At 58.6% G+C, this 26,780-nt stretch overlaps 7 protein-coding genes across 7 annotated transcripts; 1 reads left to right on the forward strand and 6 right to left on the reverse strand.

Moving 5' to 3' along the window:
* Window positions 1-1,974: 1,974 nt before the first annotated feature.
* On the reverse strand, window positions 1,975-3,884 carry A1Q1_02550 (uncharacterized protein; the record flags this gene model as incomplete). The annotated part of the gene is made up of 2 exons (XM_014323812.1): window positions 1,975-3,663; window positions 3,714-3,884. 2 exons carry the CDS (start codon window positions 3,882-3,884, stop codon window positions 1,975-1,977), a joined length of 1,860 nt encoding a protein of 619 aa, XP_014179287.1.
* A 2,956-nt stretch (window positions 3,885-6,840) lies between these two features.
* A1Q1_02551 (uncharacterized protein) lies at window positions 6,841-9,128 on the reverse strand (the record flags this gene model as incomplete). The annotated part of the gene is made up of 2 exons (XM_014323813.1): window positions 6,841-8,651; window positions 8,861-9,128. The coding sequence occupies 2 exons, from the start codon at window positions 9,126-9,128 to the stop codon at window positions 6,841-6,843; spliced, it is 2,079 nt and encodes a 692-aa protein (XP_014179288.1).
* Window positions 9,129-10,481: 1,353 nt separating this feature from the next.
* A1Q1_02552 (uncharacterized protein) lies at window positions 10,482-11,033 on the reverse strand (the record flags this gene model as incomplete). The annotated part of the gene is made up of 3 exons (XM_014323814.1): window positions 10,482-10,621; window positions 10,678-10,776; window positions 10,823-11,033. The coding sequence occupies 3 exons, from the start codon at window positions 11,031-11,033 to the stop codon at window positions 10,482-10,484; spliced, it is 450 nt and encodes a 149-aa protein (XP_014179289.1).
* Window positions 11,034-13,992: 2,959 nt separating this feature from the next.
* Window positions 13,993-15,895, reverse strand: A1Q1_02553 (uncharacterized protein; the record flags this gene model as incomplete). The annotated part of the gene is made up of 3 exons (XM_014323815.1): window positions 13,993-14,813; window positions 15,150-15,308; window positions 15,754-15,895. The coding sequence occupies 3 exons, from the start codon at window positions 15,893-15,895 to the stop codon at window positions 13,993-13,995; spliced, it is 1,122 nt and encodes a 373-aa protein (XP_014179290.1).
* A 1,030-nt stretch (window positions 15,896-16,925) lies between these two features.
* On the reverse strand, window positions 16,926-19,065 carry A1Q1_02554 (receptor; the record flags this gene model as incomplete). The annotated part of the gene is made up of 10 exons (XM_014323816.1): window positions 16,926-17,695; window positions 17,733-17,742; window positions 17,802-17,806; window positions 17,853-17,976; window positions 18,026-18,274; window positions 18,320-18,379; window positions 18,424-18,638; window positions 18,685-18,747; window positions 18,859-18,869; window positions 18,968-19,065. The coding sequence occupies 10 exons, from the start codon at window positions 19,063-19,065 to the stop codon at window positions 16,926-16,928; spliced, it is 1,605 nt and encodes a 534-aa protein (XP_014179291.1).
* A 575-nt stretch (window positions 19,066-19,640) lies between these two features.
* On the reverse strand, window positions 19,641-20,538 carry A1Q1_02555 (uncharacterized protein; the record flags this gene model as incomplete). Its single annotated transcript, XM_014323817.1, has 5 exons — window positions 19,641-19,699; window positions 19,738-20,020; window positions 20,163-20,166; window positions 20,226-20,328; window positions 20,379-20,538. The coding sequence occupies 5 exons, from the start codon at window positions 20,536-20,538 to the stop codon at window positions 19,641-19,643; spliced, it is 609 nt and encodes a 202-aa protein (XP_014179292.1).
* A 1,353-nt stretch (window positions 20,539-21,891) lies between these two features.
* On the forward strand, window positions 21,892-23,417 carry A1Q1_02556 (3-hydroxyisobutyryl-CoA hydrolase; the record flags this gene model as incomplete). Its single annotated transcript, XM_014323818.1, has 3 exons — window positions 21,892-22,107; window positions 22,154-22,361; window positions 22,411-23,417. The coding sequence occupies 3 exons, from the start codon at window positions 21,892-21,894 to the stop codon at window positions 23,415-23,417; spliced, it is 1,431 nt and encodes a 476-aa protein (XP_014179293.1).
* Window positions 23,418-26,780: the final 3,363 nt, after the last annotated feature.

Genomic DNA, 26,780 nt, shown 5'->3' on the forward strand with positions numbered 1-26,780 from the left:
CGGGGAGCTTGCACCATGCGCAGCAGCTATGCTCCGGAAGGTCACATGCAGGTGTGTGGTATAGACGCTGAGATGGCTCCTCAACCTTTAGTGAAGGGTCAGCTTTGCTGGAATGGAGATGAGTGCACGTGCTGCCGCGTATCTCAGGGCTCGATCTCCGAATCTGTTATCAGTGCCTTGCTCTGTAGACTTGCTAGCTCTGCAGAAGCTGGAGGGCAGTGAGCATTATGCGATCTGCGCTTGCACGTTAGCGCTTGAGCCACGGGCGCATAGATCTTATCTTGAGGCTGAGGCAGGCCACAGAAGTCGATGGCAGAGTGGTGGCGATCGTGGGAAATCTTGGATTTCGACCAGGCGCCCTCCGACGTCGAGACTCCCAGAACGAAACCAATGCACATAAGGAACAACGGCTCTCCGTGGGAGAGCTCGAATCTGGAGGACAACTCCTTCTGCCTCGAGCCAAAATCGAGTCAAAGTTCCCTGTGGGTGGCTAAGCGTTGATCCTTGCGGAACTTGTGCTCTTGCGCGGCATCTCCGATCGTCGAACGATTAATATCCCTATCTTACCAATCTGGTACCCTGCACCTTGCTCTTTGAAACTTGAAGGAAGCTCGAAGAGAGAGAGAGAGAGAGAGAGCACTAATCTTCTCGCACTTCCATGGCTATGCATAACTCTGCTTGAGCATTGCATGTTGCATGAAGGCGCAGTGCTGTGACCTCGAATGACAAGGTCTGAGTGTAGGAACCCACAGACTGAGGCATAGGTGGAGGTCGACCGTGGGAAACCATGAAACTGCAAGAGGCGTCCTCCGACCTCGATAGTACCCACAAAAGTCTCCATGTATTCCGACAGCGCCTGGAACGAAACCGATACACATTTTGCACTTATCCACCCACCACTGAACCCATGCGGCCCAGTGCGACTGACATGCATCCTCAAGCGTCCAGAGTACCAGAACCCGTTCCCCACTCTCAACTAGCATGCATCAGTCGCCGTCTGCGTGCGCCGCACGTGCAGACCACGACACCCTCAGGGTCAAGCTGTCCGAATTGTTATCAGAATTGGACATGCCGCAGAACCTTCCGAATGTCACCCAGAACGCCCAGAGGCCGGACCCGGTCCGCGGAGCAGAGTGGCGCGCAATGCACGAGTGGCGGCTCGGCGACTGCCGACGCGTGTGCTATCCGCTGGCTCGGCGTCTGCTTGCACATGTGACGTTCGGCGTCTGGGTTCGGTGACTGCCTCTCGGCGTCTGGGACTGCGCGCAGGCAGGGTGTGTTGTCACTCTCACTCTAGGTCTAGGTTCGGCGTCTGCTTGTAGTATGTTCTTGGCACATGCATGTCCATACATGCGTAAGTGCGGATACGATGCTGAGGTTGAATGGCAGTAGAACGAGGGGCAGGCCGGGGACTGACGAGGAGCGGCGACTGACTGAAGCACAACGCTATCTCAGCCCGGTCGGTGCGAACTCGCATCGTCGCTCCATTGGCCGAGTCGGCCAGTATTCCGATGACACATGTAGCCGCTGTCGATCAGGTGTTGCTCCAGGTTCTTGGTGGAACGGCGAGCCTTCGCAGGCAGGCCGTACTACTCTGCAACAACAGACCTCCACTGATTTATGCCTCGCGATCAAGTTACCGAGCCCTTTCTTGGCCTATGCCGATCCGCCTCGGAGCATTGAAACGTGCTTGCCGGCGGGTAACGCTACATGCATGAGGATCATGTGGACGATGTCGCGGCGTTTGACTGTAGTATGTTACATGATTGCATATGCGCAGGGCCTACGGCGACTGACTGGGTGAGCAGTACAGGATGAAATTACAGGCGAGAATGAAATGAAAATGGCTATGTGGAGGTGTATTACGTAAATGCTAGTTTTGGTGGTGGAGGTGGAGGCGAATGTGGCGGACGTTGGATTTTGATGAATTTCCACTTCCCAACGACGTCTTCTACTCAATTTCGACGCCGTTTCTCAAGGGTGACGCTGGAAATAGAGCGCGAAGTAGAGACACACTCTGTATATGCAAATGATCGCCACAAGGATTCCCGCGTAGCCGCCCACCGAAATTCCGCCAAACTCAAGGTAGTCGATAACGTCCTGGCCAGACACGCGGCACTGGCCGTAGAGCTCGAGGGAGGTGGCACTGGCGGGGTAAACACAGTTGCAGTCTCCGCTGGGGATGAAGGCCGAGTTGCACTTGAAAACCTCGCCGACCAGGTCATTCTTGACGAGGATGTCGAACGCGAACGTCTGGAAGTCCATGAAGTGGAAGCTGTAGTACCAGAAGCGAGGCAGCGAACGGGCCTTGATGAAGTATCCCTGGACGCACATCCAGAAACCGTTCATGAAAGCAGTAAGGGCGAGAGCGGCGATGAAGATGGGCACAAGGGCGGCGATGACCTGCGCCTGAGCCTCAGCGCAGAGGACGGCCAGGTAGAGGAAGGCGACGAAACGCCAGAACGCGTTGGCTCCGGGGTGCAGTCCAATGGCCCAGTAGATGATGACCGAGAAGGCAAATGCACAGATGAACATGAACGGGAGCATGACAACGGTGTTGGAGAGGACGAAGGGGAGGGGGCCGTAGAGACCATTCTTGCGCTCGCGGAGGAAGACGGAACGCTCCTCGAGGAAGGACGGGATACCGGCGACGGACATGAAACCGAGGAAAGCGACGGAGAAGAAGTGGACGGAGAGGCGATCGTTGATGATCGAGTCCGAGTCACCGAGGCGAATCCAGATGGTAGCGAGGAGAAGGGCCATGCCAAGGTACATGCCGAAACGAACACCGTAGGCGAGGAGGTTGCGGGAGTAGTTGAGGAGCGTGCGCTCGGAGAGGATGAGGGTGGCGTTGATGTTGGCGCTCCACGGGCGTTTCCTCAGGGCAACAGGCGCGCCGAAGCTCTTCGGCTCCGGGAGAGGCTCCTCGACGTGGGCGGCGAGCAGGCGCTCCAGCGCCGTCGCTTTGTCCTCGTGCATAAAGTCGGTGCCGACGAGGTCGAGCAGATGATTGGCGGGGTTCATGTACTCGGGGATGGGGAAGCCGATGGCGTTGCAGCGGTCGTTCGCCTGCTGGAGCGTGCCGAGGAAGGCGGTGCGGCCCTGAGCGAGAATCATCATCTTGTCGAAGAGCGACAGAGCCTCGATCGAGGGCGCGTGGATCGTGGCGATGACAATGATTCCCTCGGCCTCGGCGATACGCTTAATCGAGGCCATGACCTCACGGGCCGAGGTCGAGTCGAGACCCGAAGTCGGCTCGTCGAGGAAGAGGACGCGGGGGAAGGTGACAAGGCCGGTTCCGACGGTGACTCGTCGTCGCTGGCCACCAGAGATACCGCGCTGAATGGGGGTGCCGATCTTGAGGTCGGCGCAGGACTGGAGACCGAGATCAGTGATGATCTGGTCGACACGGGTTCGGATCTCGCCCTTCGTCATTCCGCTCTGAGTCAGGCGGGCGGCGTAGGTGATCGTCTCGCGCACAGTCAGGACACCGAGGTGCTGGTCGTCCTGCTCGACGTAAGACGAGACCTGGGCCATAGTCATGGCCGACAGAGGCTGGTTGTTCAGCGTGATGGAGCCGCCGTCCATGTGCTTCTTGCGGAAGGACATGACATCGAGCAGCGTCGACTTTCCGGCACCGGAGGGACCGAGGATGGCGAGCATCTGCACGTTAGCCGACAGTGCCAAGATGAAGTGGGGATCGGGGTACTCACCTGACCCTGCTTGACGGTGACAGAGACGTTGTCAACAAGTCGCTTCGTTCCGTGCTTGTTCTTGACTTCGTAGGAGAGGTTGGAGAAAGTGATGGAGGATCCGCCCTCAGTGAGGGACGGGGAGGGCATGCCGCTGAGCTGGACAAACTGTCCAGATTCTTCGTTGCTCATGGTGGTGGGGAGGTGAGTGTGTGGTGATGGGTGATGGGGGCGGCAAGAAGCAAGCCGAGCATGTTCTTTATAGGTCTTGGGTCGGGCAAAAGGATGCGAGGGTGTGGGCAGGCGCAAACAGGCGCAGATTCTGCGGCGAGAGAGTGCAAGGGAGGGAGAATCGGTATGTGAGTACGGTGTCTGAAGATCACGGTGTCTGACCGCCGGTCCAGGGACGGGGTTTGCTGGGTTTGCACGAGATCGGATCGTCTGGATCTCCCAGTGCTATCTTTTCCATGTTCGGCTCGCTCTGGCCCAGGCGCGTGCGCTGGGCGGTGGGGGGCGCCGGCGGGCAGCGGTGTCTGAACCCAAACCAGCACGGCACGGTGGGAGGGGATACCGTTACCTGCTGGGAAGGATAGAGTTGGAGTGCAGTCGAAACAAAGCTTTGCACGCAGGGTCCACAGGGTCCTCACCTTCCAGGCACGGCTCGTTGTTCTCATCCTTGGTCCGGGGTGCTTGCAGTCAGTGACGACGCTGCCACGTGGTCCGACGACGGCGTCTGGATTAGGCGCCATTAGCTCAGCCTAATTCACCGATTATCTTGGCCATGTCGGCCTTTGAGATCCTATAGCGAGCCGGCGTCTGCTGCACCAAGGGGCCCATTCCGAACACAGCAGCGCCGCATTCCGAACCACCTGCGACCTGCACTGCGCACTAGACAGCACTCGCCGCTACTCCGACTGTCAGCTCTACGCTTATCAATATTCTTAGTCAGACAAACATACTCCGCTCCGAGATTCAGACACCATAGACCGCCGACCCACGACGAGCGCGGACTAGAATCATCCGCTATAGTCTGTGCAAGTGTGCAAACCCGCCGTGGGCACAGCCTGTCAGGCTCTGTGCCGGTGGTGCGGTGCTGGGGGGGCAGAGGGAGCGTGCGGTCAGGACCCCCAGTCCTGCCTGTCCTGGTGCCTCTCGTAGTACCTCGTACCTGTGCCTCGTCTCCCGCGACCGGGCCCTCTCTGGCAAGTGAGACGATGCACCAAGAAAAGCAATCCTGCCTGGCCCATGCATACGCCTACAGTGGGGTGTGGTTGAGCCAGGCGGCCAGCATCGGAGGAGGTGGCCGCGGGCACCTGTCCCTCCTCTCGAGAGCGTTTCGCCGCACTGTACACCCCTCTTCTGCAGTGCTCGTCCGCTTTTTCACTTCAAGCTTCTCGATATTTCGTTCTCGGGGCATTGGCAAGCTCTGGCCCGGACCTGGCGGACCTGCCGGGGCGTAGCGGCCCGGGACGCCGTGCGCAGGCGGCACTCTGGAAGCGGTGACAGCTGGGCACGACCGCAAAACCTTGATTTCCTGTGCATCCGCATTCATGCATGCGCAGCGTGCATCGCTGTTACCAGACGAACATTTCGGGTCGATCCCGCCGTCGCATCTAGTCGTATCCGTCGAACGCGACAGGCGCGACCGGCGTCTGCAGTGCGGGCATGCGGGCGCGCACCGCCGCCATGGGGCAGCCGCTAGACGACGGAGGCACCGAAGCTTGCAGAGTTCGAAGATCTTGGAAGCCGTTGACGGGTTCCCGAACACTGCATTTGGACGTGTCGGCGCGGACCTCGACACCTGCATACATTTGTCACTGGACTTGTGACTGGCTGAAGTCGGCGTTTGGGTCACGGCATACTGACCATGCCCGCTACCCCTGCTGTCAGCGGTGCTGCCAAGGTAAGCCTCCCTGCAGGTCATATCGGTTGTCAGTCGCTTGCACCGTGCATGTATCCTGGGCGCGTGAGAGCCTCCCTCCAGCGAAAGTCCGTACGGTATTTGGCAGACACAACTGACTGCCCAAAGGCATGCACGACGCTGTAATATTATGTGACTATTCAGGTTGGTTCTATGGTGGGCTTGTGAATTGCTGCAGTGTGCAGCCAACAGCGGCGCGGCGCGGGGGCGCGGAGGCCCCGGACCGAAACGAAAATAAACGATGTACGAAACCTACGGCACACCCTTACTGAGCCGTACGAGCCGTGGATATCGAGACACCCGCCGAGCCTGCTGTCCTTCTCAAGTGGGCCAAGTCACAGCACCAGGGTTTCGAAAGTTGCGTTACAAGGTGCCGTACTTTGTCTTCGTACGTCGCCCGCCCACTGCACGCACCGCCCAGACCACATAAGCCCCGCAAGGACCTCCAACCTCCGAGCCACGCTCTGTCAAAGTCAGGTATGCGACCGAGCGCTGCACGCACGAAGGACACTAAGGGCACGCGCCCACTCCGGCATGGTTAAGGTTGTTCACTTGGAGGGCCTAATGAGCAATTCAAGTTATGCTTGCGCCTGAGTCTTGCTGGGGTCTGACTCTGTTCACTGGGTCAGGCGCGTGTCGGCGCACTCCTGTTTCTGCAATGTCGGTGCAATGTATCGGACGTCGCACGACGGAATGTACACCCACACTTGCACTTAGGGCTCACTCGGGGTCGTTGTCGCTAATCTGTAAGTCCGACAGCCTACTGCGCGCCCATTGTGCGCATGTCTGTTGTCTCAGGAGCGAGTCAGTCAGGAGCAGGTCAGGCGATTACGATTACGAGAGTACGAGAACGTGGACGATAGGGGCGAGTGTACAGTGCTTTGCATGGGTACACGCTCTACTTTGGATTTAGTGGGCTGGTTGGGATCTGTGAAGGCGGGGGAGCGCATGGGGCGTTCCATCTAGTCTATGATAACGAGCGGCGAGCCTAGCTAGGCATCACGATCTACATGTGTCTGCTATAACGGGATATAGTCCATAGTATAATATAGTTGGTTGAAGCGGAAACTGAACAGCTGGTTGTGGTTGGGGTGGTGCTTGTTCACTTGCAAAGGGTTGAGCAGCGGCGTGCGGTCACATCCTGCGGTAGTCTAATGGTGAAGAAGGGTTGGGGGCAGGGGCGCACGCCGCGCTGGGCGGGTCGAATCAAGTGTCCTAGGACAGCGTTTAGGCGAGGAAGGGGAGGACGACGAGGACGACAGCGGCCCACGAGTAAGTCATGGGGAACGCGGCGCTCGCGGGCTTCTCGGACGGCTTGGCGTCCTTGTCAGCCTTGTCGGCGGTGGAGGCGCCGGTCGACTTGGCGTCCGAGGCGGGCTTGGAAGCCGAGCCAGAGGCGGTCGAGTTGGAGCCGGTCGTGGTGGTCGAGGAGGCGGCGTTGGCGTAGGCGGCCTTGATGACATCGGCACCCTTCTCGGCAACACCGTAGGTGGGACCCATGGTGTGGGCCGAGACCTGGATGGGGACGACGGACGAGTCAATGACACGGACGTTCTTGGTGCCGTAGACGAGCAGGTTGGTGTCAACGACACCACCCTTGTCCTGCGGAAGCATGGGGCAGGTACCGATGGGTTGGTACTCGGAACCGCAGTTCTGGCGCATCCAGGCGCCGAGGTCGGCGTTCTCGAGACCAGGCGAGAGCTCGTCGGTCAGGACGTCACCGAAGGGAGCGGTGTTGGCCATCTTGCGTACAAAGTCGATACCGGCCTGGAGGAGCTTGACATCAGCGTCGACACCGAGGTAGTTCGGGTTGATCTTGGGCATGTCGAAGGGGTTGGCGGACGAGACAAAGACGGAACCACGCGACCACGGGTGCTGAACGGCAGCCTCGAACTTGATCGACGAAGTCTGCGAGCCCCAAAGGTTCATGATGCACTCGAGCTGGGTGTTGTCCTGGAGCCAGCCCTGCATGATCTCGTACTGGGCCTTGTAGCCGGCCTTGACGTTCTCGGGGAGCTCGCCGTGGGCGTTGATGACATCGTCAACATTGACCTCGACAGTGGCGCCGGCGTCGGAGAGCTTCAGGTACGAAGTGGCCTCGTTGATGTAGGTGAGCTTTCCGCCCTTGGTCTCCTGCCAGATGGCAATCTCAGCCTCCTGAGCCTCGCGGTTCATGCAGAGGGGGTTCCAGGTCTCAGTGCCCTCGACAGAGTTGTACTCGACAAGAACCATGACGTGGTCCTGGAAGTTGTAACCGACGGGGAGGTCGAGCTTGGTGGTGATGCCAAGGGGCTCAAGGACAGACTTGGGGCCGATACCAGAGAGCTGGAGGACCTTGGGGGAGCCGACGGCACCGGCAGTGACAATAACCTCCTTCTTGGCCTTGACCTGGAAGGGGGTCTCGTTCATAGCCGAGGCAAACTCGACACCGGTGGCGACGAGCTGGTCCTTCGAAGCCTCATCGAAGACGAGCTTGGTAACGTGCTGACCAGTGAGGAGAACGAGGTTCTGCTTGTCCTGGGCAACGTACTTGTTGCGAGGGCACGAGCGGGTACCGGCTTCAGAGTCCAGGGTCGAGGGGATAATGGCAGCACCGTGGTTGTCACCGCCGGCGATGTCGATCGACTTGACGCCAAGAGCCTCAAAGGTGGGGATCCAGTGAGAAGTAACACCGTAGATGTAGTCAGACCAGCCGACCTTGAGGGGACCCTCGTGGCCGTGAGCGGCATCGTCGTTGACAATGTGGAACTGCTCCTGGTTCTCAGCCTTGGGCGGGATAATGTTCTCGGCCTTCTTGATGTAGTTGTTCAGGTCGTCCCAGTTCCAGCTGTCGCCACCGTTCAGCGAGGCCCAAGCGTTGAAGTCGCGAGCCTCCGGACGGGTCCAGAACATGCCGTTGACGGCGGCACCTCCGCCGAGACCACGACCGAGGGGGAAGTTCTTCTGGGCGCCCTCGCCCTCAAGACCGCACTGGGCGGTCGTCGTGTAGTTCCAACCGTAGTCGGAGCCGTACGCGATACCGCGCATGTACGAGAAGCCTGTCGTTGTCAGCATTCATCACTGTTTGAAGGGAAAGGGGCACGTGCGGACCTGCGCGGACCCCGGGCCTTCACGGTCCGAGCGAAAAGTTGGAGAACGTGGGGACAATCATCGTGACAATCACACACGGTCCGGCGCCCGGGGCCACAAGTGGCACTGTGTCACACATGGCTGCGGATCCACTAAGGCTGAAATGTCCGAAACTTACCGGGCACATCGTGCTGAAGCTGGACGTCCGTTCCGTCCTTACCGGCCTCAACGACGAGAACCGTGGTGTTGTCCCACTCCGCGAGACGGGCGGCGACAACGAGACCAGCGAGACCACCACCGACGATAACAAAATCGAATTCCTTGTCCTTAACGTCGGCTACATTGGCAGTAGCCGCGCGTTCGAAAATGCTTCCTGCCGGGTAGGCGAGGGCGGCAGGAGCGACTGCTGAAAGAACAGTGAGCACGGATGTGAGCGCGCTTCTCATGTGTGATAGATGTAAGTGGGGGAAAGTTGAGGGATGAGAAAAGTGATTCTTCTTGGACAGAGTGCCAGAGAGCAGAGTATATATCTCCCAGCTTGAAGGAAGAGGACAATGCGCTTCGAGTGTGGAGAACAGGGTCGGACCGGGGCTCGTGTGCGCCTAGGCATCACATTGCTGTGCTAGATCTTGATTCTGAGCCCCGAGAGCGGGTAGGAGCGGCAGTTGCTGCGGCACGGATCACAGTTGGTCCAGTCTGGTCGTCGCAGCAAGTATGGGCGGGTGACGATGCGGGAGGGTCGGGGGCCAGATTGTGACATCGGATAGGGTTGAGCACATCGTTGAAGGTCGCAAGTGTCCATGCGCACCAGGTACGGGTGTTCATGGAATCATAGCGGCAAGGCGGTGTTTATGGCTGGCGTGGCTTGCCGACCGGCCCTCAAGTGAGGAACTGGCCGTCAGTTTGTCGGGTGCTGGGCGCAAGGCTGGAAAGGGGTGGCCATGGGGGGTGGCTTGCGTCGCGCGTCGCAAGTTGCGGCGCATAGGAGGCCACCAGGAGGCCGGAGTGATAAGACACCGCTCAAACATGCAACCAAGCCGCAGAGGGTATAGGGAGTGGGGCTAACAACGATCCAGGTGTTGGCTGCGAGGACTCGGCCATGAAGCCTCGTGACGAACGAACTTATCGAATCAGAACTACAACGCCACAGGGTGCGCACTTCTGGGCGTCGCGCTGACCTGGGGCCGTTTCACGTCGAGACCACCCACTTGACCGAATTGGCCGAGCTTTACTGTTTTGAAGGCTTTCCTAAGGCCCGCCCGCCATACCATCAGCCTTAGTAAAGCATAGCTCGTTGTCGGATTGCCTATGCGGTTCGCCCCATCCTCTCAACAAACCATCCGCCCCGGACATGAGCTTGGACCCCAACAAGCGTCAGTTGACCCCGTCCTCGCCATAACAAATTCGATCGAGCGCATTGGATGAGGTGAAAAGGACGGCAATGCAATGATGCTGCGTACACGATCCCCTGTGAAGAGGCGTACGCCGATCACACTCCCCTCACAGTGCGAACAGCTCATTGTCTTCGCATCAATCGACGCTCCGTCACCCCGCGCCCCTCGGAGCCTCTCGGGGGTCAATGTGTGTTGAGGCGACACAGTTCGGGTACAGAGGAAAGGCAGGTGCCAAATCCTGCATGCATTGGGTAGCCCCCCGCCCCCGCATCGGTGATCTGCTGCAAGCAGTGCCTGGGGAGAAGGCAGTTACTGAGGACTTGGAGGCGCCTGACGAGAAACTCTTCGGGTTGCGCCTGAAGGGATGAACACCTGTTTGCTCGAACTCATCATGTTCGCGGCTCTTCAGGGATGCTCCAAGCTGATCTCCGATCGGCTGAGATCCCGAAGCGGGAGCTGCCTCTGTTGCAACAGTCCATAGAAATGAGGAGTACGAGAGATTACTTCTGAGCGATTAAAGCAAGCGAGAGCCATCTGTGGGGAACCTAATAGCCTTGAGAGCATTCTCCACGTTAGCTGAGACAGGGCTGTTGAAACTCACCACCAGGAGGCGCAGCAGCGGCCAGTACGGCAGCCACCCCAGTAGCTGTGGCTGCAGGTGTGACAGATGTTGCAAGCCCTGCCGCGCCACCTGCTCCAGCTGTTCCAGTAGAGCCAGCCGAGCAAGAACCGCTTGTCCTTGTCACCATTCTTGGGGACGTCGGCAACGACGTCGGGGTCGTTGTAGAAGACGGTGGCGTCACCGATATCCTGAGCCTTGCCGTCCCAGGTGTAGAACGTGAGCTTCTTGACCTGCTTGGGCTCCTCGGCGCGAATCTCAAGCCCATCCCTCTCCACGCTGGGAGCAGCTGCGGCGACAGCAGCGAGGGCGGTAAGAGCAACGAGGCTGAACTTCATGGTGTGTGGGTCGTGGGATAGTTGGAGGTGGTGATGGAGGATGAGATGAGATAACTTGGCCTCAAGAGGGCCTGTTTTATACCTTACAGGGGCCTCCGACGCCTCACTTGCTGTATCACAGGGAAGAGCGCATGAGCTGAGACCTAGAACAACATCATAGCAGATCGTCCCAGCAACTCGAAGCAACGTTCGTAGTGGCAAAACGGCTTCATTCCAAGAACGCGGGAAGGTTCGTCTCCAAGCGAGGATCTGGATGTGGTTGCTCGGCGCTGCTGCCCGCTGCCGTCCTTGTCCTCATTCTTCGCACTCACAAGCTGCCGAGCTGAAGCACATCAATGATATCATCGGTAACACGTTCACGACGGCGACACCCGCTCAGCGATTCTGCCTCGCCACAGGCTGGCGCGATTGATTTCAACGAGTGGGGATCGGGAGTCCGCTTTCGAGATCATGGAGTAGTATGTGCTTCCCAGGCTCCTCTTTCTCAGTATCTGACGAGAATTAAAATGGGTCTTGCTGCCCGTTAACGGCAAGGACAGGTGGTCAGGGCAACAGTCTTGATCTTGATGGCCCTGGTCCTAGAGCTGCCTCCTCGTGTGTGAGCGGAGTGACTCTACAACCGCGGGCCCAACAGCTTTTGAAGCCGCAACAGTGGGTGTATCGGTCTTGGATCTCTCATGAGGGAGACCAAAGCTGCACATGATGCAGGCGCTAGCGCCCAGGCTCGGGAACGCAGTCGGAAGAAGGAAGCCACTCGCGGTCGTCGGCCAAGAACCCGACTGGGCTGCACTGCTGAGGCATCAAGGCCGTGATTCAATCACTCAGAGGCTCTGTTGGAAACGGGGAGGGGACAGAAGAGCATGCTCCTCTTGGGCTGAGACCCAGAGGAGGACATAGCTATGACGCTCTGCCAGAGCAACCGCAATAGCTCCTGACACTCGTATTGTTAGGACTCCGAATGGCTCTGGGTTCCTGGGTACCCAGGCAGCTGCAGCTGGGGCCAGCGCAGTACCACCGAGCAGTCTACAATGGTACATTGCGGCTGTACCAGCCCAAAAACTGGCGTGCAACAGAGAACGACTCGCAAGCTATCGGCACAGCCTTGGACAGCTGATAAGATGAGGATGATCTGGCCAGACGTCAACGGCACCAAGCACCGAGGAATGCGGGAACCAGATCCGACACCGCGTCGAGAAGGTCAGGAACGGATCAATTGGAATCGTTTCGGCAGCAGATACTCGCACGCCGTCAATCACAGTCCCGCTCATGAAACAAGTCATTTCAATCTTACGCTTTCTTACGGTACAAGCGTCGGATAGTGCCTCACGTGGGGTCGACGACAGGAGCTAGTGCGATCTGTTCATCACAATACTCCGCGCCACAAGGTCGATAGCACATGCATCCCGGCTCAACTTCCCAAGTTGTGACACAGGGTCAAATGAGGGCTCAGTATGCAAAGTATGCATGATTCGGTGGGTTGGCCAGATGAGCATGAGAGTGGAACCACCCCCAGGTGACACTCCCAGGTGGCGATATGAGGTAAGCGGGGCAAGAAGATCGGTGATCTGGCCAAGCGCAACGTAATCAAAATGGCTTCCGATACCGATAGAATTGTTTGGGAAAGTTCATCGTCCCGTTATCATAATAACCATAACGGGATGACCTCATGCTCTGGAACGCGCACCACCTTCATTGTGCACCCAAGCAGCACCACATCGCATGCCCCGTTGCTCTTGGCTTGCGGCGGATCTCGGCATGTGGTCTCGGAACGATACCTGTTGGAGATATCTGTCGGTGCATGACAGAATCTATGCCGGCAACCTCTGCCCACATCTCGCTCCTACATCGGTGCGTCCTCGCATATCCCCCGACTCCATCTCGTTCCCAGCACCACATGCAAGGGTCGGTGATGACACAACTCAAGACCCACATTTGAAACAGAGTTCAGACCATTGAGTAAGAGCAGCTTAGTGCGGTTAATGTTCTGGGTCCGAGGCCCCAAACGTTGCCACATTGGTGCTTCGATGTGTTCTCAGCAGACTCTCCGTCGTGGTGAGTGGTTGGGTATGGATATCAGACTCTCAGCTGACCTCTCGGTCAAGGGAATAACCAGGGATTGGCCCGAATCGGAGCTCTGGACTCTCTCTCGCAAGGTGGGCCCTTCAGCTCCCTCTCGTCCGCGCCAGATGTCCAGACCATCGACCACCGAGACCTCACAGCACAAGCGAAGCGATGCGGTGCCGACAACGACTTCCTCCATGGATACAACCGTTGCCGCCTATTTACTAGTCGTAAGGCGGGGGGGTAATGAGTTGGTGAGACTGGGATGTTGGGACCACAAATCGACAGGGCGAATACCACCGACCGACATCGTTACGACTTGCACTTCGCCTTTGGGTGAATAACATCTCGAGCACGCTTCCTCGTGCTGCTCATCGCCAAGGAAGCGTGTTGCTCATCGCCAGACTTGGCAAGCTACCTGGGGTTTCGATACTGCAGCGTGGCGACCACCGAACACATGACCCGCGAGGTATTGTGAGACACCGATGACTCGTGACGCACCCAAGTCCGATCCGCAGAAAGCTTCCACATCGTCTGCCTGACGACGGGCCAGCCGATGCCGAACAACTTGCAAGTTTCCATCCCGCCATGCCCGAGTTACCACAATGTGACCCGAGCTTGCTTTCCGCAGCTGAGTGCGTTCCAGCGTTCCAGCGGGGATTAGATAAGTGGAGAGTTCCCATGCGCTGCAGGCTCCGCATCGATCGGTGTGAGTTGCACGGAGGCTGTCCAGAGATAGAGTTGCATGCTAACTGCTCTTGGTATATTCAGCTTCTGACTCGCTATGCATAACCGATCCTCCGAGGTTCGTATTCCCCGGTGCGCTCCACTCTCACTCCAACAGGGAGTGCACGGTGCGCTCGTCCCCATTTCTGGGAGTTCTTGGCAGGTGGGCTGTTCACTCGGTCGCCTCGTCAAAGACGAATGCCGTCTTGCCAATCTTGTTGGCGGCAAACTGGGTGTAGTACTCGGGCGCGTCGTCGAGCTTGATCTTGTGCTGGATGAACTTGGAGAAGAGTTCGTTGTTGTCCTCAATAACACCAACCGCTCCCTTGAAGTACGTCGGCACGGAGCACTGGCCGAACTGGAAGCGGAGGTTCTTCTTGTACAGCATGTACGCGTGCGTCGTGAACATCTCCGAGTGGACACCGCACGAGCTCACGATACCGAAGGGGCGCACAAGGTCGATCGCGGTCGTCAGCGGGTCGGAGTGGCCGACCACCTCGAGCGCGACATCGGCTCCGCGGCCGTCAGTCGCCTTCTCCAGCTCGACCTTGAGCTCCTCGAGCGGGAGCGCGATCGCACCGTGCTGCTTCGCCTGCTCGAGACGAGCGGGGGCGAGGTCGGTGGCGAACACCTTGTCGAACATGCGCACGGCGGACGAGATCGCGCACAGGCCCACAGGACCACAGCCGACAACGACACAGACACCCTCCTTCTTGCCCTCGACGTCCTTGACCAGGTCACCGGTGGAAGCGCGGCCCTCGCCCTCGAGCATCAGGCGCTTGCCGCCGGCAGCAACAAAGTAGCCAGTAGGAAGGATGTCCGCGAGCAGAAGCGCAGTCGTTGAGGGAACGTTGGGGTGGGGGAAGACGAAACCGTCCGCTTGCGGGACACGGACGTACTCCGCCTGGCAGCCTTCGAGGCCCTGACCCACACCAAAGACGAGACCCTCGGGGCAGCGCGAGGTTTGGCCCTTCGAGCAGTAGAAGCAGGTGTCTGCGGTCAGTTACGTGGGCATAGTGGATGAGCGCAACCTCGCGGAATCACACTGCAGCCTCTCACATTCCTCTCGGGCACGGGGAAGGTGAAGGTGGAAGGTGAAGGTGTGTGCACTCGAACCATGCGCGTGCCTTCATTAGGTCACGCCAGGCGTAATGCTGAGCCCTTCGCATCGATTTCCTCCATGGCTGGGAGAACCACCGCTCCAGCCGCCTGGAATATCGGCCATCGAGCCGACATCGCGAGCAGCGGGCAGGATTGCGGAGAGTAAATTAGGGTAAACTGGAAGCGAGGGATCCGGGATAGGAGACAGATAAGAAGGCCAACACTCACCCTTGCCACAGTTGGTCGAGAAGGGCACGACGACCTTGTCCCCGACCTTGAACTTGGTCACATCCTTGCCGACCTGGATGACCTGGCCGACGACCTCGTGTCCGACAGTCGAGCCGGGCTTGAGCGGGAGATGGCCGCGGTAGAAGTGGAGGTCGGAGCCTGTTGTCAGCTAGACGTTCTTGATGCCTCGTGTTCTGCTATGTGCCATCCGTGGCATGGGCTGAGAGCTGCATGCTGCAGAGCTTGGCCGAGCGGGTCATCGTGCGGAAGATGAGAAGGTGATGTGCGGAATCTGGCCGACAACGCATCGGAGCCCCACGGTGGGCTTCTGATCCCGGCCAGATGAGCGCAATAGCCGGACAACGTGGTGCGGACTCCCCAGTGTGCAACCCCAGCCAAGACCGAGAGTGCGCCGCTCGGGCCCAGAGCTGCCGCAGGCCGCAGAGGCGCAATAGGGGCTCCAGTGGGGCGTCACTGCCTGCAGGGCGCAGAGAACGATGGCCGCCCAATCCACCAAACATCTTGAAGAGAAGATGAGATGGAAGCGAGGAAAAAGGAAAGAAGGGGACAGACACCCCACGCTTGGGCACGGAGGGGGACTCACCACACAAGCCCGCAGTGATAGTCTTCAGGATGATGTCGGACTCGGCCTCGATCTTGGGCGTCGGGCGCTCGACGACCTCGACCTTGTTGGGCTCGACGAACGCGACCGCCTTCATCGTTTCAGGCATGGATCCAATCGTCATGGCGTGTAGAGCGTGCGTGCGGGTGCGGTGGATGTATCGAGTGGTGTGTCTGAGTGTACGTGTGTGCCGAGGACTACGCGATGTTTCGGGGAAAGCGTGCACGACGACCTGCCTACTGCTTATAAGCTTCTGAATGCACGCTGGAATGCCCGACTAGCCCACATTGCCTACGCGACTGGTACGGCAGAGTGAGCGACTTTTCCGCATTCTGTAGGCTCATTGTCGACCCCCACTCCTCCAGCCGGCTGGAAGCGTGCACGTCGGTATGCACACGGCCTTGTCCGGTCGCTATCTCTCTCCGCCGGAGCTAGCGACCCTAAGTCTACTTCCCCAGCAGCCGGAATGTCGTCCAGCTGCAATCCAGCGGGCAAGTTCAGCTGGCCCAGCTGGCCCAGCAGGCGCCAAGGAGATCATGTGACGACGTCACGACTACGCCGGATTTCGGCACTTGGGCCTGTCACCATGCCGTCCACCTTGAGCCATTCCAGGATCCAGCAGCGACACGGCCGCCGGTGCTGCCTACGTTTCCACTGCGCTTATTTCACACGAGCAACAACCGGCGCGGCATGCAGAGTATAACACGGAGCTTTGTGCCGGTCACGACATCGCGTTTGACTAATAATGCATTTTTTCTCTATCTACAAAGGTTCAGAGGGCTTACACTCGGTGCACGTAAGTTGGTTTACGTCGCGCACTCGATTCGGGGTTGGGTAGTCGATACTCGCGCAGATGCGATGCGTGTTGATTGATATAATGCGGAAAACGATTCGGATTAATGGTTTCGATGATTCGATTCAGGTGCGGCCTCGCCTCGTACTCGACGTGCTCGTACTCGTACGCGCGCACCTCAGTCACTCCTCGGAGATCGTGGGGAGCGGGACCGGGGCGATCCAGATCCTCGCGAACCACCGGGAGAACTTGGAGGACGTGGTGAGACCCGATCCCGGTGATCGAGCCCTGCGATGGGTCAACACCTCAAGCACACACACTTAAACCAAGATCAAAGAAATCAAGACGCACTCGCGAGTTCCTATTGTTCCGCGTCGCCATCGTCGATCGCACGGTAGTGTCCGAGAGAGGAGCGGCGAGTTTTCCTTCCGCCGCTGATCATGTCCTGCACGCGACCGAAGAGCGAGTTGCCCATGCGTGCAGGAGACGGCGAGGCGGACCGCGTGCTTGTTCTGCTGATCGGAAGGATAGAGCCGGGCCGGCGGTGGCCGACGAGTGTCGACGTCTCCGACTCTGAGAAGCCCTCGTCCTCCGTCTCTGTCTCCGTCACTTCGACAACCTCGTCGCCGAACAGCTTGTCCATCTCCTCCAGAGGAACACCACGTGTCTCCGGGTAGAGGAAGTACACGAGGATGAACGACACGACACAGAAGAACGCGTGCATGATGTAGAGGCGCCATCCGATCAGCTCCTGGAACACCGGGGTCGTGACACCGACCCAGTAGTTTGAGAGCCAGTTGGTCGCCGTCGACAGCGAGACGCCCTTCGCGCGGAAGGGCAACGGCATGATCTCAGGGGGGTAGAGCCACGGGATGGGGCCCCAGGACATGCCGAACGCGAAGTTGTACACGACAACGCACACCACGACCGCGTTAGGAGTGATGGCCTGGTCAATGTAGATCCAGTATCCGGTGGCCGTTAGAGCGATGGCCATCGCGAGCGCACCAAACAGCAAGATCGGTCTGCGACCCGCCGCGTCAGTGAGCCACCAGGGCGGAATCGAGGACGCCACATAGAAGAGCGAGTTGATACCTGTCATGAGGATGGCGTCGCGACCAATCCAGCCGGCCTCTGTCTGTCAGCTGAGAACGCCACCTGCCGTACTCACGTTCGAACACCTGTAGAGAGCACGTCAGTACACTGTTTCAAGTAAACATTCCACACAGGGATTACGTACAAGAGCTGAGGTTGTCAGTGCTGATAACGGTACTTCTCCAAGATGACTCACGAGCATAGTATGAGATAACGTTGATACCATTTAGCTGAGCGAAGAGCTGGCTGCTCATGGCGATGAGCACACGCGAACGGTAGCGCGTCCAAAGAGCCTTGTACGAGCGATCTCCCACAGCACGCTGAGGTCAGCTTCGAGTTTCCAACTGTCAGCTCCTCCGTGTGACTCACGTCGGCAATGACGCCTTCCCTGATCTCGTTGTACTCCGCTTGCACCTTCGGGTCATCGATGTCGCGGCCCTGGAAATCGGAAATGACTTGCAGTCCCATGGCGTCCTGGTCGGTGTCGATGAGATAACGGGGCGACTCTGGGCACACGAAGCTTCCGAGGCCGAGGATGACTCCTCCGAGAACCTGGATCGAGAGCGGCAGGCGCCAGCTCCAGTCGGACTGGATGTACGAGCAAGCGTAATCGATCCACTGGCCAAGTTAGCGCGATCTGAGGAAGATCAAATTTCGACTCACGACAGACGAAGAGTATCCCACGATGTTGCCGGTGAACTCGAGAGCACCCAGGAATCCACGCTGCTCCGTCAGCTGCTGCGTAATGGAAGCCAAGAACAACTCACATGATCGGCAGGTGAGATTTCGGCCTGGTAGATAGGCACAATCATACTGAGCATGCCTACTCCGCAGCCACTGATGAAGCGCCCGATCACCATGCTCGTATACCCGGCGCAGTAGGTCTGGAACACTCCTCCGATAGAGAACAGTGTTGCACCAATGCGCATCGTCATGCGGCGGCCGTACTTGTCGGCGAGGTAGGCGGCACAAAGCGAGGTGACTGTGGTCGTCAGGCGCGTTTTTTTACGATGGGCTCGGCTACTCACTGAAAGCGCCAATCTCCAGGATAGCGACCATGTTACCGATCTCGCCAGCCGTGGGCTGGTTGACTTCGGGTCAGCACGTTATCGGCGGGCGCAGGGCTTACAGAACGCTTTGAAGTATGGGCCCGTAATAACGCCTTCGTGGTCAGCACATCGCCTAGCGGCAAATGGACTCACCAGACATCACACTACAGAAGGCGGCGGTTAGTATCCACACACGACCGCACACTCTCAGACGTACCCTTGATCATATCTATAGTCAGCTTAAAAGACGAAGAAAACTCACCCGAAGAGCCAGACTCCTATACTCAGGAAGACAGAGACTGAGTAGAGCAGGCTATGCCCGCGGAGCCCGGTAGCGTTCACTGCCGTCGGGGCTGGCATGTCGACGTGGACGGAGGTGGATGGAGCGAGGAAAACAGTTTGTCGGCGGTGTGTAGTAGGTTGCTAATAGTACAGTTTGCCACTGACATTCAGTGGGTGATGCGAGGAGTGATGCGACCCGGTGTTTAAGAGATGTGTGGATGGAGAAGAGTCAAGAGACAAGCACAGAAGGTGTGACTGCGTGATCGTGCCGTATCGTGTGGGTGAATCGGTAGTGCAGCGGTGAACGGAGGTGGTGAATTCCCCACCCCCGCATTTCGTCCCAGCCCTAATCGCCCTCACGACCCTGGTTACCCTTCATCTTATCCTATCTAAGTGCCCAGATGACCGTCCTACGTGACACACATGCGACCGTGACAGTGGTCATGCTCCATCTCAGCCGGTCCACCCCTGGCGCACGCGCGCATACATGCGACCGGACCGACGGTGCGGCGACTGCGACTGTGCACTGCAAGAATGTGCTGCCATGCAGAACCACGCAACATCCACTGTATACATAAAAGGAAACGCCGAAGAGCCCATCTGGTATCTATACAAATCGTAAAAGAGGTATTGGAGTGCCCAAAGGTCTGGTATTAGCAGGCACAGCCCGAGGCCTGAGGAGGCTCCTCGGCGGGTGCGGAGACGTCGATCTCTACGATATGTTAGCTACCGTTGAGTCGCTTCACTCACTTTGGTTGGCGGTGGTTGACGCTTCGACGTTGCCGCCAGGAAGAGCCATCGCAATCTTCTTGAACAGAGCCTTGACGTTGTGTCCAGCCTTGGCGCTAGTCTCGATGCTCATAACGCCCAGCTCCTTCGCACGCTTATCGAGGTCTTCCGGGGTGACCTGGCGCTTGTCGTTCAGATCCGTCTTGTTGCCGACAAGCACAATGATCACGTCGTCTCCGCGCTCGTTGCGGACGTCGTCCACCCACTTCGTCGTGTTGAGGAAGGAGTTGCGGTCTGTAGTCAGCTATGGATCGCACTGAGTCGAGCTTACTCGTGATGTCGTACACGATAACCGCGACCGAGGAGTCTCGGATGTAAGAGGGAATGAGGGAGCGGAAACGTTCCTGCTGTCAGCTTGCCCTATGTACTCCACAAGGCCGACTCACTTGTCTGTACGTCACACGCAGAGTCAGTGTCAGTAACCAGAGAGATAGACATTCCCTACTCACCCTGCAGTGTCCCACAGCTGCAGGCGTACTGTCCTGTCCTCGAGGTACATGGTCTTCGAGAGGAAATCGATGCCTGCTGTCAGTGTCGGAGCACGAGCGGGCGCTAACCGATGGTGGCCTGGTACGTGTTGTCGAAGGTGTCATACATCTCACTGTCAGCGCGTGCTTGGCCGGGTAAGCTCACGAAGCGGGTAATCAGACTCGTCTTTCCGACGCTCTGCTCTCCGAGGAAGACGAGCTTGAACTTCTTGAGGGGAGAAGAAGCGGGGAACTCGCTGCCACCGGCGTTCGTCGGCGTCGCGGGGGCGGACATGATGCTGGAGGGCGTGGTGGGGAGGGTGGAGAAGGCGAGCGACGCTTGGAGGTGGAGAAATCTTGTTCGAGTTTGAGACAGCTAGGTGGCAACGCGGACACGTACGTCCTTGGCTCCGGCCCTAAAGGGTCGAGCCCAAAACGCAAATAGCCGTTTGGTTCCGCTAATCAGCCATTAGCCTGCTCGTTATTGGGGCCAGGCTCGAATCTCCCTGCGCCGGCCGGGCGCGCTTGATTCGGTCGCTGGCTTCCGAACTGGCAGTGCGATGTGCATTCCGCAAGGAGCGCGGCGTCCGGTGGCTGCTGAATAGGGGCTCGTGCGCGCCGCCTCCCGCCTTCCATCCTTCCTCCACATATTAGCTGACGCCGAGCAAATGATTCTGATGATCGCAGAGCTCTTGGTCGCAGAACGATGAATCGATGGTGCACGAATCAGGGAGTACGACCAAGCAGACAACTATGTGGGATGTGTGAGGGCTTCACCTCCGGCGCTGTGAAATCGACGAGCAAACAGCATAGCGGTCGCGATGAGGAGCCTCAGAGTCTGAGGACCAACCTGTGGATCTGTAGACATACATCGGCCACTGTCAGCAACGATTTGCAGGAAAGCATGCAGGATTGTGTAGGAAAGGGTCCGACCGAACCTGAAACGTCGGGAAGACAGTCAACGCTGCCCTCGGCGATTCCGCTGGACAGTGGCTGTTCCTCGAACGCGTCGCGTTTTGCCAAACCTCGGGATCACCAGCAGCAAAGGGAAGTCAGAGGAAGGTCAACTCTGTTCATGAACTCGTGCTCTGCTGGAATACAAGCGGGGATCAGCTGACCATCAGGAGCACATCAGCTGTCCATAGATGCAAGGGTGCACTCCTGCTTGGTTCCCCGATTATCTGATCTGGGTAGCACCCCAAGGTCCCAAGACGGTCGAGGAGCTCCGCACCCCCTAACAAAGAGAACGTGACCTCCGTGACATGACTGTCGATCACCTTCAGCACGCGACAAGAACGCAGGTCTGCAGACTACATGCCGCGCCACTTGAAGCTACCAGGTGGAAGGCTGCGCAGGCGACTGATTGTGTCACGCAGGCGCACGTTCGAGTTGCTCTATGGCTGCTCCACAACATGTCAATTGCCGGCCGCTATTGCAAGCTCGACGCCGCTGGACACATCGTATGCAGACCACATGCAACAGTGAGGACGGCCACCTGGCCACCATGAGGATGGAACCATCGGTATCTTCCCTGGGTCGGCAACCAGCCAAGGGCGCTCGGTTATTGTCGGCGTATGCTGCGTGACACAACCGGGTATCCGGTCCATCCACTCGGATTCATGACCATCCTTCATTAACAACCCCGGCCATGATCACGCTTCTACGACCCCGGCCACATGTCTTTCGGCATGTGCGATCCTCGCTCTTGGCGACGCACGTGCGGCACAACTCGACTCGCGAGGTCTGCAACGGCGAGCTGATCTACGAGGAGCGCGGCGGCGCGCGCATCTTCACGCTGAACCGACCGAAGCAGCTGAACGCGATCAGCGGGGAGATGTTCCACTCTCTCATCGACACCATTGGAGTAAGTTGGGCCAAACTTGCTGAGCTGACGCCAGGAATGGGCGAAGGACCCCTCAGTCAAGGTCGTGCTCGGACAGGGTGTCGGCCGCGCGTTCGCTTCGGGTGGTGACATCAAGTCTGTCGTGCACTACATCTCGTCGACCAAGGACTCGGAGAGGAAGATTGGGGAGAGCTTCCTCTGCGCTTCGCTCACAGCTAATTGGGAGGCCGCACATCTCGAGGTGCCTTACGTCTCGTTCATGGACGGCATCACCAGTGAGTCTCGACCAAGCTTTGCGGTCGCCTTTGTAAGCTAACGATGCAGTGGGCGGTGGCGCCGGTCTCAGCCTCCCCGCGAACATCCGCATCGCGACTCCGCGGACACAGTTTGCCATGCCCGAGTGCAAGATCGGCTACTGTCCCGATGTCGCCAGCAGCTACTGGCTGATGCAGCTGGACGGATACATCGGTGCTTGGATGGCAGTCACTTCTGCGGACATCTTTGGACGCATGGCCTACGAGCTCGGCATCTGCACGCACTACGTATCCGAGGAGTCGGTCCCGGAGATCGAGGACCGCATCGCCTCCCTCTCATCTCCTACTCCTGCGGAGATCTCGGCGCTTGTGTCCGAGTACCACCTCGAGGGTAACGGCGAACCGTCGTCGAAGGCGAACCGCGGTGGCCGCAGCACTCTTACGCCCGCGATCAGGCGCTACCTCGACAACGTGTTCAGTCTGCCCTCCATTGCTCAAATTTACGACACGCTCGGCTTGACATCTGGTCTCGAGCCCGAGGTCGCCGAGTGGGCGCTGCAGCAGCGCGCCGCAATGTCCGAGCGCGGTCCGACGGGTATGGCCGTCGCGCTCGCCAACTACCAGGACGCGCTCAAGGCCAAGTCGCTGTACGAGAGCGTTCACCGGGACACGCTTCTTGCGGCCTCATTTGCCGGCCCGCACAGGAGGACAAACGACCTCGTCATCGGGTGTAACCACAGCTTGATCGAGAAGAAGCCGCCGCCTATCCCCTTTGACCCGTCGATCGACCGGATCCGCGAACTCGACCCCGACATTGTGCGCGAGAAGTTCTGCAGTCACAACCCGGACGCGATCCAGCTGCCCCTCGTGCCCAAGCCTGAGGGCGCGAATACGACGTGGGGCGAGTTCAGGCGGTGGGGTGTGCCGTCTGAAGAGGCCGTGAGGGCTGCCATGCACCATGGCCTGAAGGGAGAGGACCTCGACAATGAGCTCGTGAAGGAGGACAGCAAGCGTACCCCCGAGCTGAAGCAGGCGGTGCGCGATATTGAGCAGTATGTCGATGGTACAAACCAGTAGACTAAGCTAGGATGGCCGAGAACCGTGGGAAGGCTGCATGGTGTGTTGGGTCACAAACCGCTGAACCAAGATACTCGCTGGTGAACATCGTGGGAGACAGGTGATCCTCCACGATACAAACCGCTGTGCTAAGCTATGGCCGAAGCCGGCCTGAGGGATACAAACCGCTAGACCAAGCCGTCGTCTGCCCTTTCAGAAGGTACAAACCGCTGCACCACGCCCTCTCTCCGAACGACGGTGGGAAACTAGACACATAGAAGGCATGAACGCATAGCCCACTTGCACGTGTGAGCCGAGACACAGGCGAGAGCCCCACCTCTTCGTCAGGCGCCATGGGGACCTCGAGACGAACGTGCCGACACGATCGTGTGAGCGTGCGTGAGCGCGTGAGACGTACGAAGCCACTGCCGAGAGCCCATGAATGCCATGACGATGCCGAGAGCCGAGTCTCACTTTGTCCTCTGTCTTACAGTTCTGGCATGACTGGCAGATGGTGACTCAGGCCCCGCCGAGAGCCTGCGCACTACCACGAACACGGAGGTGCCACAGTGTACGCCGCCATGCCTCCGTCTGAGCCTAAGTGCCACCGGATCTGGGTCCGCGACTCCGTCACCACTGCACAGCAGGTAGGGCCCGGCACCAAGCGGTCTTCACCGAGAGCTGCGAGGGTCCGTCCTCTTGCTCCCGAGCTTGATGGGAACAAACCCGTCCCTATGAGAGAGTTGGGTTTTCGGAGTATAGCTGGATGTACATTGCTGTCCCAGGGAGAGGAGCAGGGATGGTGGAGGCGTGGAGGCGGCCCGTCAAGGCCCGGTGGTGCGAGTCGCTTGCCTCCGCCGGGCCGCCAGACTGGCCGGCATTGGGCTGTTGGGCTGCTGACTGGCGTTACGCAACGGACACTTTGATAAGCCACCACCGGCCAACCCCAATGGCGCCGGTGCACCGCCCGTCGCGCGGTCGACTCCGGAAGCGCATACGCCGCGGACACGAGTGTCATTCTCCTATTCAGCTTCTGCATGTTCCGGCGATCCGCCAAGTGCGAGCGCAAGGGTTGGAGCCGAGCGAGCTCTGCCCTGGGCTTGAAATCTCCAGAAAGAATGGAACTCAACAGAGTTTATCGAGTGGTAGGTCGGTTCGTACACCGGTCCGCCCTGCCTCTTGCCCTGTTCCTCCAATTCTCGTTCCTCACCGTCCCCAAAGACGATGTGTGGTGGGTCAAAAGTTAGGCGTGCAAGAATCTTGGAGCTACTCGATTATCGAGAGATCGCGAGACCGAGGTTCCGAGAGGTTTGCCGGAGGGGCGGAATGTCACCTCGCCCAGGTCCAGACTTACGAGAGCTGGCTCACATGACTTGCAGCCGTAAATGTGACAGCAGCCCGATCGCAAGTAACAATAGAGTTAGTCGCAGGTCCACTCTTGATCCGCAGCACTGCCTCGCCGACCCTTCTTCCGCTGGTCCTTGAATATTCTGTTTCTGAAAGGAAACCTTTTCATGACTACCGAATATACCGAAGCCAACCAAACTGGGGTACGGTTATCTGTATTCGAATTGTAGTCAAGTTGCGAGGTCGGAAGCGATGTGGGGTGAGACCAGTGCCGGCTGTTCCTCGGATTGACCCAAGGTAGGGCACACGTGACGTCCAACTCTTACTGACGTAGCTTTCGCCCAGGTCGCTCAGGCGGACATGCTTAATGTCTGCAGGCATACTGAGTGCCTTCTGCGTCATTGCCCAGTTGGGTTTTGGCCGCGGTGTTTGCTGCAGCTAGCCAGTGGGCAGTGGGCAAGAATGCGCGCGCCGTGCCAGTGCGTCGCACGTCCAGCAGCACGCACGGAAAGTTGAGAACAGACGATTCGGCGTTCTGGAGGCGTACGGAAATCTGGGTTCAACTTTGCCCGAACAAGCGGACAAGCGACGGGCGACGCAACGGGCAGAAGCGTACGGATTATCAAGGTATACGAGGTCTGCAGTGTGCGCCACGGCCTACCCTATGGGGGCCCTCTCGGCGATGCGCAACCCTGTCCTCTTCGCACGGACGATCTCGCTCGGCTTGCTCTCTGCCCAGTCAGAGCTGTCAAAGGGTCATGACGGAGTTACTTTCTGTGTGGGCACCCTGGGATGCAGTCTATGACTTCACTGGCAGCCAGACGACAGTGTTCTCCACAACTGCCAAGACGTAGGTCTCCGCTGACCGACGCAGGCATGCAGGCACCGTGGTCCTCTGCGGTTCTCCGCAAGAGATCGTGTGTCCCAGGTACTGACAGGTACGACAGATGTACGTGAACATGAGCAGCTGAGTGCGAGAACATGGTATGCTGTGAGCATGCGCTTGCGCTTGCAGGTCGCTTCCTGCTTATCAGACCTCTCGGGTCCGCCGTCTGCTGACCGATCACCGCTGGAAGATGGGAGAGGGGAAGAGGCAGATCGCGAATAGCGAAGCTTCGCTGCGTTACATCCACTGTGTGCCCGGATTCTTCGACCCCACAATGTCCAGAAAATCCATAGCCCCACCACTACTTGGTCATCAACGAGATGCACTGCCCCTCGCCTGCCCACTCCTGTACCTCTCATGTACTTTCCCCCAAGGTTGCCCGCTGAATGCATCCGCAATAGACCGACGTGCGATCTATTCTGGACTCGTTAGGTCTCACGAGAGACGTAACGGTCTCACGACTTTTGAGTAATCTAATGCGAGACGAGATCCGAGACAGGAAGCATGCAGAGCTGTGCGCTCGTACATCCGTGCTCATCCGTGCGCACGGTTCTGCTCGGTCGGAACGGAGAGTGATCGTGAGGGTCTACATCGGTATGCACTTGCACCTGACGCCGTTGACGTAGAGGATCACTGGGTGCACCTGGCCGACGTCGAATGCTGTGCACTGCCTGGCTCCTGCTCGGCCCCGACGGCAGTGGGCTCGGAGCGCGCCGGTAGGACCACCCCTACACTCGTTCACTCCGCCAGGACTGCCGGCCGAGCGTCAGCTGCCGTGAAGGTCAGGACGCCCGTACGCCATGCCCATCAGGTCCTGCCTGGCAGACCTGGCAGAACCCGCTTGATCGCAGGATTACCCACGCCTGCTGGCGATTACAGAATACAGACAGGGCCTGATCAATTGGGGCAAGGCCCTGACTTGAGCAACATGTCCTACAGCGGTGCGGCAGGAGTCAAGTCACCTTGGAATGCAAGACGGATGACGGAGACGGACAGTCAGTGACGGGGGCTCTGTGCGGGAATGCCCAGCGGCAGGTGATCGGGTGAGCTTGAGCCCACGTTGATGGAAGGATGGTTGTCAGTCGGTCGATGCGGTGGGAGAGTGGGAGTTCACACTGGCAAGAAGCAGGCTGAGGGCTGTCGGATCCGGA

This window comes from Trichosporon asahii, assembly GCF_000293215.1.
Source record: "Trichosporon asahii var. asahii CBS 2479 unplaced genomic scaffold scaffold00051, whole genome shotgun sequence".
NCBI lineage: Eukaryota > Fungi > Basidiomycota > Tremellomycetes > Trichosporonales > Trichosporonaceae > Trichosporon > Trichosporon asahii.